This window comes from Cryptomeria japonica, chromosome 7 (assembly GCF_030272615.1).
Source record: "Cryptomeria japonica chromosome 7, Sugi_1.0, whole genome shotgun sequence".
Lineage (NCBI taxonomy): Eukaryota > Viridiplantae > Streptophyta > Pinopsida > Cupressales > Cupressaceae > Cryptomeria > Cryptomeria japonica.
In genome coordinates, this window is record NC_081411.1 from 815,446,139 (window position 1) to 815,460,354 (window position 14,216).

The 14,216-nt window shown below is 35.5% G+C and overlaps 1 protein-coding gene across 3 annotated transcripts in view; it reads right to left on the reverse strand.

Annotated features, from left to right (window-relative positions):
- The window catches only part of LOC131066542 (uncharacterized), a 148,367-nt gene that overhangs the window by 70,113 nt on the left and 64,038 nt on the right, over window positions 1-14,216 (reverse strand). For all 3 annotated transcript variants that reach the window (XM_058001476.2, XM_058001422.2, XM_058001360.2), the window contains exon 4: window positions 4,605-4,764. In XM_058001476.2, the coding sequence (XP_057857459.2) occupies window positions 4,605-4,764 (160 nt within the window). The remainder of the gene's footprint in view (window positions 1-4,604; window positions 4,765-14,216) is intronic.

The following is a 14,216-nucleotide window of genomic DNA, read 5'->3' on the forward strand; positions in this document are numbered from 1 at the left end:
TTCAAGGTTTTGTGAAGAAAAAAGGATCTCATATGAATTTTGCTATGGACCCTTTGGAAGGGTCAGGAGCGAAATTCCTCCTTATGCTCAAATCGTGACTTCATTTTCATATTTCTTCACTCCAAATAAGTGTTTTGCCCTCAATAATGCCTGGGAATTAGTTAGTTCTAAGTTTGGATCAAAGAAGAATGTCCTATAGAGGAATTCGCTCTGGACCCTTTGGAAGGGTCAGGAGCGAAATTGGACATTTTGGTCTCTTCGTCAAGATTCATATATGGAATATAACATTTAAGTGATATTTCCTCATTTCCTTATATCTTTCTTCTTTCTTTAAGTTATATTCCATATATACTGTCAGGATGTTTGAGAGTGGTTTCGGACCTCCAGGAGTTATAATGCAAAATCTAGTTTTTGGAGGATTCTTCAATTTTCCAGACTTAGTCAAATTTCAGGATCAGGATGACATTCCAGACTACCAAATTTCAGGACATTTGAAGATCAAGATGACATTTCAGACTTCATCACTCACCAATTTGACCTAACTCAGATCTTCAAAGATGATATTCACTCACCAAGCTTCATTGACATCCTGAAACTCAAACAAGACACTATTAGCAACAAGAGCAAGACTAGGCCTAAGGGAGACTTTCAAAGAAACCCTAACCTGGAGCACATGCTGACTCCCCTTGGCTCAAGCAAAGCCTGCCATCCTAGTGATCCCCCTGGCGACACTCAAAATGCAAAGGCTAACAGACAAAACCCTAAAAAACCTAGAAAGCAAAAAAAGTAGGGGTCCCCATTCGCAATGGGACGATGTGTGAATATGTCATAACACCTTGCACTTCACAATTTTGTGAGAGGAAGATGGGAAATAAATGGGAATGCTTGAAACTTGGCCTTTGACCAATTTCGGATCTTGGGGAACGTTTTACAAGTATACAAGTGGGGAAGGACAAACATGCAATCGGATTTTTAAAACCTGAATGCAAGTATACTTGTAAAAAGAAAAATGGAGAAATGGGTGGAAAATGAGATTTTGACATGCCAGAAATGACGGGAATGGTATGTACGGATAAAGGCAATGAGCATGAACAAAAATGGAAGGATTTTGAGAACATCACTTTGAAGAAAGTGGGAAGAACTTTCAACATGTAATCCGATTTTTAAAACCCGATTTTAAAAGAATGGGTATTTTTCAACTTAGAAACTTGGAATTTCACCAAAAGATGATTAAAAAGTTCCAACCATAAGGGAAGATCAATTATTTTCATCCTACTTGCAATCGGGATTTAAAATCCCGAATGCAAGTAAAGAGGGAAAATGGGGAAGAACAATGCAATTCACAAATTGCTTTGCTAAGGGGAAAATCTCTCTCACAAAACCGATTTTAGGCAAAAATTAACATATATACAAATTTACAAATTGACCAAGGAAAACCAAACAAACAAGAAATAAAAAGAAAAAAGAAAGGAAAGAAACATACCTTGATCAATCAAAACATCCTCCAAAATACAAGAAGCAATCCTTGAAAAGGAAGATTGAAACTCTTAAATAGATACAAGGAGGAGATTCAAACCCTAGCCACGTTTTTCCGAAATACCATGTGCAGCAAAAACGGCTATCAAAATGGCATAATAAATGGTCAAATCTCCATCCAAACCCCACGCCTAGGTGAAGAAAGCAAAAACGACTTAGGAAAGAATGGATTCGTGGCAAATTTCAAAAGCAAATCGTGGCATTTACAAACACGTTTTTTGCTACTAAATACCATAAAACCAGCAATCATGACCTCCAAATAGCGTGGAACGTGTTTGAAAATGCATGAAAATAGGGAAGAATCCAAAACGCCTTTCACCTCCTAAGATTTCTACACAAAAATTGCTTGAAATCTTCAACAAATTCCACCTCTATAGCTGGTCGGATTCTTGGGAGTGAACAACAAGTTTAATAAATGCATGTAATGAAGAAAATCGGGTTTCTTTCATCTTATTACAAGTTTAAAACTGTCTTTATTTTCAATTCTAGAGCAAATCAGATTTGTGAAATAGAAATGCAAGTTATAATAACTTGTAAGGGGAAAATAAAATCCTCTTAACAAGTTTTAATAACTTAACTTTAAAAAGCACTTGTAATAGGGAAATAAAATTCCCTTTACAAGTGACTTGAAAATAAAACATGTAATAGGGAAATAAAATCCCTATTACAAGTGAAATCACTTAAATAGGAACTTTATAAAAGAATTACAAGTGACTTTTAAATTGATAATTTAAAATTAACTTGTAACTTATCCAAAATGTTCCTATTATGACTTAAAAAGCCAAAAAGCATCAAGGGGGAAATAAAAAGTAAGTTACAAGTTCTTTTTACATAAAGTGAACTTGTAACTAACTAAAGATTTCCCTACAAAGACTAAAACAAAGGAAAACATAAAACTTGCAACTTAAGAAAAATTTCCCACTGGAGTCAAGGAGAAAAAAACCCGAAATTGAAGGAAAAACATAACAAACGAACTCGAAACACAATGAGATTCAAAACGTAGTTCGAGGATGGAATGAGGGTTAAGCCAGTCCAGGGGTAGGGCAAAATTCTATCTTGGGAAGCATGCCTTTGAGTAAAATTTTCATTTTTTGACAAAAATTTTAAGTAATGGTACATCATTTTTGAAAACAAAAAATGAGGACAACAAACTTATGCCTTGATAGCTGATTCAATTAATTGTGGTAGTTGTCAACAGTTGGAATTGATTGGCAACCAGCAAGTTTATATACTTTTGCACTCAGACAAAAAGAATGATGTTCAAAGTATTCCCTTTTTCCATTTTTGTATAAGAAAGATTGAATGATTAAAGAACGCAACTGTTATATCTCTTGAATTGCTGTGCTATTTGGGGACAAATCATTTATGTTTAGGAACTCAGTTTACTGTGCTTTAATTGTATGATCCATTTAGCAAGTAAACGCATGCCATTACAACCCCTTGTTTCTTCTATTTTTTGGTATCTAGAAGACAACATTTCTTTTGGGGGCCTGATGTAGATACAATAAAATACATATTAGTTAAGTTGTACTTTTAGTTAATCGACGAGTATGGTTATGCCTTGTCAGCTGATTAAATTAGTTGTGGTAGTTGTCAACGGTTGGAATTCCTTGGCAACCAGCAAGTTTATAAACTTATTCTGTAGTTGGAAAAAAGACCATGGTGTTCAAATTATTCCCTATTTCCAATTTTGTATAAGAAAGATTGAATGATTAAAGGAAGCAACTATTCTATTGAATTACTGTCCTATTTTGGATGAATCATTTATGTTTATGAACTCAATTTACTGTGCTTTAATTGTATAATCCATTTAGCAAGTAAACACATGCCATTACAACCCCTTGTCACTCTGTACGTTACACCTCTCCACATAATTATAATGAAGTTATTAACTCCTCCTGATTCCAAATTTTCTTTGTCGTCTCTAGTCTGGGACTTTTTTTCAGTAGATGAATATCAATAATGGATTCTATTTTAGTGCTCCTCTTGAGACCATGACAATTTGGCCTCTGCAGTATCTAAGAAAAAATTTACACGGTATTAAGTCTAATCTGCTGAGTTGCAAGCATGGAGTTAATGTAACAATATGTTCAGAAATATATATTTGTGATTTTCACCCTGATAATAGAAAATGCTTACAGAAAAAAGAAGCCTTGAAACTTTATGAAGGTCAAAGCAGTATTGGAGTAAGCTTGGACAATGCTTTGTAGATGATACCATAACCTCAAATAAAAAATTGTGAAATACAAGGTATAGACAACCCAAACTCATTTTTCATAGGATGAGACAAACAAATAGACATAGTGCATACCACTTACACAAATTGTTGTTTTTACTTTTCTTCAATAAAATTAAAGGATAATCTGAAAGGCATGATAGTGACCCTAAGGCATGATAGTGACCCTAAGGACTGATTTTCGATTCTCTTTGTTTGAATGAGCAAAGAATAGAATGGGTGGGGTTTTCTATCCTTTCTGACTTTAGGGCAAAGTTGCAAACACTTCATTTATTCTGCCTTTTAGTTTCATGCATTAGGACACGAGAAATTAAGGGGCATCCTCAACATGCTGGAAATACGTCTTGACATCATAAAGTAGGACATCTCTTGCATATTCACCCTCTCTAGATCATACTCATCTGGAAGACATATTCTACCACAGGGTACTCAGGGTTTATGATTTAAGGGACTTAATATTATTGATAATGCGGATGCTCAAACAATTTAATCAACTAAGCACTAAGCAGTGTCGCCAATAAATCACAGTTCAAGCTTTCCAAGAACTTAATATAAAATAATTTATCTTCTTTGTAATCATTTTCCTTTTATAATTGCATCGCAGGGGCATTCATTTGGATATGCTAATTTTATTTAAAATATATTTCCTTGCAGTCACTTTCTTTGCCTTGCTATCAATAGTGTTTTCATATCTAGGACTCAAGTTACAGACCCTATAATCTCTCACTTGAGACAAATAACATATCGAGAGATCTGGAAACAAGCAACAAAAAGAGACAGAAAGTATTCAAAAGGAAATAGAAGTACTATTCCAGTTTTATGTGTATATTACCTGAGATGTATAGTCAACAGCCTGTTCTGCTCCAGCTGCCATAACACGGTCTATACTTACTTTTCCACAAGTACTTGCTACTCTACACCCTGCTACTACTGACAACTGGATTGCAGAAAGCCCAACTGCACCTCCACCTCCGATTACAAGTAAACTTTGTCTATAAATCAAGTTAAACCAAAAACATCAGTTCTATAAGAAACAGAATTTGAGGCTATGAACATATAGAAAGAAAAAGGAGTTTGAAAGTTGAGGATCCTTGATATATGATTATACTGTAGCATAGATTTAAAGCAAGGATCTAAGGGTGTTACATTTATGGCAATCCATAATCTCCATTAGTTGTTTGAGACCATGCAAGTTAGGGTCATTGTGAGAAAGCTAAGCAGATAAAATGGAAAATATACATAAAAAAATTTCAAGTTCTTAAACCAAGTCAGAAATCATATAACGAAATTAACTTTGTACAAATTGAGACCACCAATTGTACTTAAGGCAACTAAAGATCTAGCAAATGCAGGTTCAAGAGGTTAAAAAGAACAAACACGCACAAAATGAATGGGCTAGGGCATAGCCTCTGTTGTTTATCATGTAGTCCCATGTTAAATGAAAAATTAATTTTACAAATTAGTGAGACAATTAATAAAGACCAATAAATTCTATATATCATAAATTTAACAACAATTATCATGAGAATGTAGTAACTCTTGGCACAATATTATTGAAGTTGTCATGAGCAATACAACGTCCGATACATGTGTGCACACTTGATAATATAGTTGCTGCTATCTTACTCTTGTTCCAAAGAAGTTTTGGTACAATCTAGTGTCACTATATCATTGAATATGCCTCCCTCTCACTACTCTCACAAGAACACATGCATGCAGCGCCCAATGTGTGCATCCAACATGTTAAATTAACAAGTATCTGATTCAGCAATTTTCAATAAGAAATCTTATATCACAACTTGGCCATTTACAAGACCATAATAAAGATGGTTAAAAATGGCGAAAAATCAAAAACCCACTTTATGCAGAGAGAAAAAAATCCGTAAAATGTCCCCCTTTTGACTTCTTAAATCCAAAAAGATGAACATAGTTGAATATAATAAGCATCTAGTATTTGGAAGAAACAGTAAATAAAGATGCAAGAGATGCATTTCATTGACTGCAAACTTTCAACTCTTTCTACATAATTGGCATTCAATGTTTTAATTCTCTTATTAGTTATTAGCTTTGCATGTTTTAAGAGAAATTTGGTCCCTTAACTGAGATGATCTTACAAACATTGATTTGAAAGCATTTAATTTTACCTTTCCTATAATCACCTATCTCTACCACAAATAATATTTGATTTCCACATCTATCTTATGTAAACCCTTCATGCTTTCGTACAATGTCGTACTATACCATATGATGTCCTTTTGGTCCTCGTGTCACGTTCATGGGTCATCACTACAACAATCTATGGAATTCCATGTTATTGATGGTGAAAATCATACTTCTACTCTTTCGATCAACACAAAATAGAATGCTAAGTATCCTAGCCTATCTTGAATAAGGAAATCACTAATGCTGTTTTGGATGATCAAAGGGGACAAGGTTCCAACTGTCAGATCTTGACAGCTTAGGATAACTCAGTAGTGATGTGTTTTGTTGGTAAACACAAGGGGGACTCATATGCAACAAGTTGGACTGCATCTGTTGATGCTTTGGTTCTCAGAGTGCGGAAAATAAATAACAAAAGAGAAGGGTTTAGGGATCCTAAGTACAATGGTAGTAATGGTTGATGCTGCAGGTAGACAAATTTCACATAAACTAACCCCTGCTTTGCTAGAGATATACTCACAACCTCAAGGGATAGTGCAAGCTCCAAGGGAATGAAGGATTTCCAGACTGGAGGTACTCATTTAGGCACCCAATTTTGGCGTAGCCTAAGACAAATACCTACAGTTGAGACAAGCACAATAGTAAGGTTCAAACTAACCATACACGGTGACCTACAATCAGCAGGCCCCCAATGGTATGAATCTGAAATCAAATCAGATACCCCCCACACTTCACCATTAAAACCATTGAACTCTAACTAGTTAATCAAATGAAGAGAAACCATACAAACAAATTAGGACAAAACAACAAAACACCATGCTTAAATGTTCCATTTATTAATTATTTGTTCTAATTGCCATTACAACAATTTCATCAAACGGATCTATTCAACTCCTAATTTGCAAACCGCATCTAACTATTCTAACCTATAAAATCTAACTCCTAAAAAAAAATATAACAAATTCTAACCCTTTACAAAAGAGAGACACTGGCTTTTTACAGATTTTTATATTTGAATCAATGGCTAGGATCTAAATCATCCAATGGCTGCAATCTACCTTCTAGAAGCCTGGCAGCTTTAGCCCATACCTAGTAACTTCCATAACTTCCCAGCTGCCTTCTCAACCACTTTCTCAGCTACCAGCAACTATTTGACATCAATTTTACAAATCAGGTAGCTGGAAATAATTGATTTGTCCCCCTTTTGTTTTAAATTGCATTAAGCGGGGCCCATAGGTAGCCATTTTACAATAAGACAATTTTGTTTTACAAATAGACTGATGTTCTGGAATCTTCTATTGTGCAGTTTTATGAGTTTGCATGCCTGTAGCATTCTAAGTGTTTTGTTGATGCCTTCCAGAAATCTGGAACATGATTTTGGTCCTTCTATGTGTAAATGATGTTCAATTTACATTCAATATGCAAGTTATATTCTATTTGATATTATCTTATTCTATGTATTACTGATTTAAAAATATAAATCTGACTATCTTCTTTTGTATGGCAGGTGAGAGGAGCATTTATGAATTTCGATGTCCTTTCTCACTATATATATATATATATATATATATATATATATATAGCAGACTGGGTACAATCAAGACATTACTTGATCGTGCCCCTTCGCTATAATAATAATACATGGCGTTTATTTACCAAACGATGCATGCTTATATTAACTCCCGATAACAATCGGTGTATGCCAATCGGTGAATGCTTGCCTTAACACCCGATAACAATTGGTGTATATTTATCTTCCACCCGATATCAATCGGTGAAAACATAAGTTAACATCGATACTAATCGATGTTTGGTCTACCTGATAATTGTTTGTTTTATCATTAAATGAGTTAACCGAATTAACTCGGATTGCAATGATTAACCCGATTTAATAATCGGTGAACACAAATAGTGTAACGATATTAAATCGGGATTCTATACTACAGAATAATAATTGTCAGTTAAGCATTTTGATCAAACTAATTTGATTGATCATATACAAATAAAGAATGGTTTATCAAATGAGGGCTTGAAGTTATTCATCATAATTATCGATATGATAAATGATTGAATGAGAGACTTCAATTATCTCTCATTCAATCATTTATCTTACCTAAGCTACTATGCATTAACACTCCCTCTTAGCTAGGTAAGATAAATGAGAGCAATGTATCAAGCATCACAATTCAAATGATAGTTAGCATTCTTTTACACAATCTAAACTTCTAGGAGATCATATCACCTAATCACATGATATGAAGTATCACCTAAACAAGTGATACAAAGTGTCTATCTCATCAATCTTGTGATGACAGGATATCACCTTAACACGTGATATCAGTATTGCCTAAGCACGCAATACTTAAGGATAATCATATGAGAAAATATTCAATTCTCATCTTTATCCAAGTTGTGGTAGGTGCACTAACATTTCATATAAATGTTTTACCACAACACAATCATGGCTCATCCATGATACACCAGAGATCCAACATGATAACTGGTTTGGACATTATAAGATCGTCACCTTATAATGTCTCCATACAAGTGTTCATTGTCTTGAGAGATTGTCACCTCTTAGATATGAACTCAGGGGATAAAAATCCAAAATGTCCTATCATGACAAAGAAGTTTACACATTAAACATCTTATTGATATGTAAATACAGATTACAAAGCAAATTACCTTTCTATCATACCTAAACCTTTTCTGAAGTGATCAACCTTCACCCTGGAAAGAGGTTTGGTCATAATATCTGTCGTTTGATCTCCTGTACAAACATATTCTAATTGAATTACATTTTTGTCTACCATATCTCGCACATAGTGGTATGGGATCTCAATATGCTTGGATTTGTCATGGAACACTGGGTTAACTGAAAGTTTTATGCAGCTCTAATTGTCACAGTGTATAATAGTGGATTTCATAGGTTCTCCAAACAACCCCACAAGCAACTTTCTAAGCCATACTGCCTCTCGAGCAGCCATAGAAGCTGCAATGTATTCTGCCTTGGTGGAGCTTTGAGTTACAGAGGACTGTTTCCTGCTGATCCAAGATATCATGGCTGAACCCAGACTGAAGCAACACCCTGAGGTGCTTTTTCTGTCAGTTACACTTCCAGCCCAATCTGAATCTGTAAATCCATGTAGTTTTATGTCAACTTTCTCATATTTGATACCAAGTTTTAGAGTACCTTGTAGGTATCTCATGATGTGCTTTACTGCAACCAAGTGTATCTCCTTAGGTTCACACATGAACTGGCTTAAGGCATTAACTGCATAACAGATATCTAGCCTTGTATTCACCAAGTACATCAGAGACCCAATCATCTGTCTGTATTGAGTAGAGCCAGTGGGTTGTGACTCTACTGCTGCTTCTTTAAGTTTATGTAAATTGGTTTCCATAGGAGAGGTCATGGGCCTACAGTTTACCATTTCGAATCTCTTCAATATATCCAAGGTACATATTCCTTGGTTTAGTATAATGTTGTCAGAATTCTGCCATACTTCCAATCCTAGGAAGTAATGAAAGAGTACTAAGTCCTTCATATCAAATTCTTTGGGTAGATCTTTCTTGCATTGATCTATAAGATGATCATTTCCTGTGATTAATAAGTCATCAACATATAAAATCAACATTAGCATATCACCTTTATTTCTTTTGTAGTAGAGATTAGGATCTGCATCATTTTTAGAGAAACCTAGTCCTGAGAGATAGGTGTCAATTCTTTCATACCAAGCCCTGGGACCCTGTTTAAGCCCATAGAGAGCTTTCTTGAGTCTGCACACATGAGACTCTGCATCATAAATTTCAAACCCTTCAGGTTGCTCTAGGTAGACTTCTTCTGAGATCTCACCATTTAGAAATGTTGTCTTAACATCCATATGGTGTACCTTCCACCCCTTAGCTGTTGCAATGGATAATACAGCTCTTACTGATGTATATCTGGCAACAAGTGTAAAAGTTTCTTTATAATCCATTCCTTCCCTTTAGGAGAAACCTCTAGCTACAAATCTAGCCTTGTGTTTTTCAATACTATCGTTTGCAGCATGTTTGATCTTAAAAAGTCATTTAGATGAAACAACAGATTTCTTAGTTGGCCTAGGAACAATCTCCCAAACATCGTTTTTCATAATGGACTGATACTCTTTAGACATGGCATCCTTCCATACTTGTTGTTCAAGAGCCTCTGATACATTGTTTGCTTCGTCTTTGGAGAGATCATTCATAAGGGCATCATAGCTAGTGAATTTGTTAGGCCTTTTGCTTTCCTTGAAGGTTCCTGAAGGAGCAAAAAACTTCTGAGCTTCTGCTACAGCTTTGGTAGCCCATAGTGGTCTTTTCTTGAGGTTTTCTCTAGGTGGACTTTGAGTTTCAATTATAGTTTTCTCAGGATTCTCCCTCTGAAGCTCAGGAGTAGGATCTCTATCTATGCTAGGGGTGGGGATATAGACTTCAGGGTCTAGAGAGCTTTGGGCTCTTTTGAAAGCTAAGTCTTCTTCAAAGATTACATCCCTGCTTAGTTCAATATTCTTTTGACCAGGTATATAGATCTTGTAAGCCTTGGAGGTTTCACTATATCCTACAAAGATTCCCCTTTTCCCAGAAGGCTCTAATTTTAATCTTTTCTCCTTAGGTACATGAATATAGACAGGGCATCCAAATATTCTAAGGTGGCAAATATCAGGTTTTGATTTAGTAAATACTTCCTCAAGGGTCTCATCTTCAAGATGAGAGTGGGGACATCTGTTTTGAATATATACAGCAATGCTAGTTGCTTCTGCTCAAAGATTGATATTTAAATTCTGATCAAAAATCATAGCTTTGGCAGCTTCAACAATTGTCCTATTTTTCCTTTCAGCTATCCCATTTTGTTGAGGGTTATAAGGTATTGTTAACTCCCTCTTAATACCTGAATTTTTACAGAACTCTTTAAATAATTCTGATGTGTATTCCCCCCCATTGTCAGTTCTTAGGGTTTTAATTTTATTTCCTGAGTAGTTCTCTGTTAGTGATTTGAATTCTTTAAACCTATTAAGGATCTCTTCTGATTCTTTACATTTCAAAAAGTAGATCCAAGTTTTCCTAGAGTAGTCATCAACAAATATTACATAATACAGAAATCTCCCCAATGAAGGTACGGACATAGGTCCACATACATCAGAATGAACCAACTCTAAAATTTTACTTGTTTTCCTAGTACTATTCTGAAAAAGCAACCTTAGTATTTTTACCTAGGGCACATCCTGTGCATGCCCCTAAATGATATTGCTTTAACTTAGGTAGACCTGTGACAAGGTATCCCATTGATGATAAAGCTCTAAAATTTAGGTGGCCTAGTCTTCTATGCTAGATTTCGTTGGTATCTGTAGTCTCATGAATTAGGGCTAAGTTGGGCTCTGTACATAGCTCATACAAATAGCCTTGTCTTTGACCAATTGTTTTAGCTTTCTTGATGGATGAGTTCTTTGGCCAAGCCAATACTTTGTTGTCCATGAAGGTTACTCTGTATCCATTGTCCTCCAGTGCTGATATTGAGACTAGATTTCTCTTGATGCCTGGAACATATAGCACTCCCCTAAGTTGTAATGATACACCCAACTTTAGTTTGATGGTGCAGGTTCCAACTCCTTTGACAGAGTGTGTAGAATCATCTCCGATAGTTACTTCCTCATCATTCTCCTCTTTCATGGAGTCTAGTACTTCTCTGAATACTGTGATGTGTGTGGATGAGCCACTATCGATCACCCAGGAGTTAACTTTGTTTGATGCTTGATTTGTGAGTGTTGAATAGAGTACATACTTCTCGGAGTCCTCTTCCCTTTTGGATTTTCCTGTTTTGGCAAATGTGGCTTGTTTAGCTCTTTCTGGACATTTGGCAACATAGTGCCCAAATTTGTCACATTTGTAACACTGAATCTGAGAGAGGTCCTTCTTGAAGGAGTTCTTGCCATGACAACCTTTTCTCTTCCTGAATTGCTTTTGCTTGCCTTTCTTGTTTGAGTTCGTATTTAGAACTTGAAGATCTTCATTTATATCTTTCGGTTTGATCCCTTTCTTATTTTGCCTTGATTCCTCTTGGAGACAGTTTTAGCCTATCGAATTTTGGGAAGTTATCCCTTGCACTGATGCCTTGGACGAATGTTTCCCATATGCTAGGCAACCCATCTAGAGCAATGAGGGTTAATTCTTTGCTTTGGATCTCATATCCAAAGGTTGCTAGTTCATCCCTTAGGGCAGATATTCGCATGAAGTAGGCATTGACTGATTCTCCTTTTATCATGGCTATGTGATTTATTTCTCGTTTTAGAGCCAAGGTTCTACTGGCATTAGATATCTCAAAAGCATCTTCAAGTGCTTTGAACATGTTGAAGGTTGTTTCATGTTTCCTTATAATGGACATAATGTTGTTCCTTACCCCATCAACTATGATTTTGATAGCCTTGTCATTTCCTTCTCTCCAAATTGCTTTGTCAGGTTCAATCTCAGGTTCTTCAGTTTCAGTCTTTACAAATGATTCGACTTTATTTTTTTTTAGAATCATTTGAATTCTGAATATCCATGCGGAGAAGTCATCACCTCTTCCGAGTCTGTCTTTAAATCTAATAGCACTAGCCATTGATAGGATTGTGATGTTGAATATATGCTCGATTTGAATTTTACGTAAAATTGAACAGCCTCGGGTTCGATTTAACTATAGCTCTAATACCATGTAAATGATGTTCAATTTACATTCAATATGCAAGTTATATTCTATTTGATATTATCTTGTTCTATGTATTACTGATTTAAAAATATAAATCTGGCTATCTTCTTTTGTATGGCAGGTGAGAGGAGCATTTATGAATTTCGATGTCCTTTCTCACAAATGCCATTTAATATATATATAGCAAACTGGGTACGGTCAAGCAATGCCTTGACCAGCCATGTCTTTAAGACATGGCCGATCAAGACATTACTTGATCGTGCCCCTTCGCTATAATAATAATACATGGCGTTTATTTACCAAACGGTGTATGCTTATATTAACACCCGATAACAATCGGTGTATGCCAATCGGTGAATGCTTGCCTTAACACCCGATAACAATCGGTGTATATTTATTCTTCCACCCGATATCAATCAGTGCAAACATAAGTTAACATCGATACTAATCGATGTTTGGTCTACCCGATAATTGTTTGTTTTATCATTAAATGAGTTAATCGAATTAACTCGGATTGCAATGATTAACCCGATTTAATATTCGGTGAACACAAATAGTGTAACCGATATTAAATTGGGATTCTATGCTATAGAATGATTATCAGTTAAGCATTTTGATCAAACTAATTTGATTGATCATATACAAATAAAGAATGGTTTATCAAATGAGGGCTTGAAGTTATTCATCATAATTATCGATATGATAAATGATTGAATGAGAGACTTCATTTATCTCTCATTCAATCATTTATCTTACCGAAGCTACTATGCATTAACACTACGTTGCAGCATGTTCCTCGTAAACACTGCCCTGTGATCAGCATTTTGTTCCTGCATGTTGGATCTTCATCCTCTGGCCTTGGCGACCTTCAATCCATGCTCCGGACTCTCTTTCTTCATGCTAACGTCCCTCCCGAACTTGAAAAGAAAACACAACAAGTCATGAATCAAGCCAATCGTGATGCAATTTCTCATTTCATTATAATTTTTTAGGCACCACATTCAACTTTTAAAGGCGTTGTGATATTTAGAGCTTACTGAAGGCGTGTTTTAGACAGAATTGAGTGCCCTCTCCCGTTTGGTAAAACTTCAGTCTCTTCTCGGCCTTTTGAAGCAAAATGGGAAATGGTGTTTTCTTATGTTTTGAAGTGTCTAGGCCAAAAAGGGAAAAGTTTGGCGATTTTAGGCAAAAATGCAAAACATGTGAACTCCATTGACCCCCTCCATTCTAACTTAACGCCTAGGTATTTTTACAAGATTATCATCAGCCCTTTTGAAGATGTGACAAATAAAACCATTTGAACTTTATATTTTTTCTTCACCTCCACTTTTTATTATTTTCATTAACAACAGGCTCTCAGGAGTTTCGGTATTTTTTCGGGCTTGAAAGGCGTTTGGAAAGGAATTTCATCTCCTTTCAAATGTTCTGATTTTTTTACATTCACCTTAACCTTTAATAATGCCGCCTTCGGCTTTTTCTCGGGAAAAACAGAGTCGAGGAAAACAAAAATGATCGATGCCTTAAGGAAGAATGCATGAACTCTCGGTTTCACATTATGGAGTGTTTATTTCGGCGATT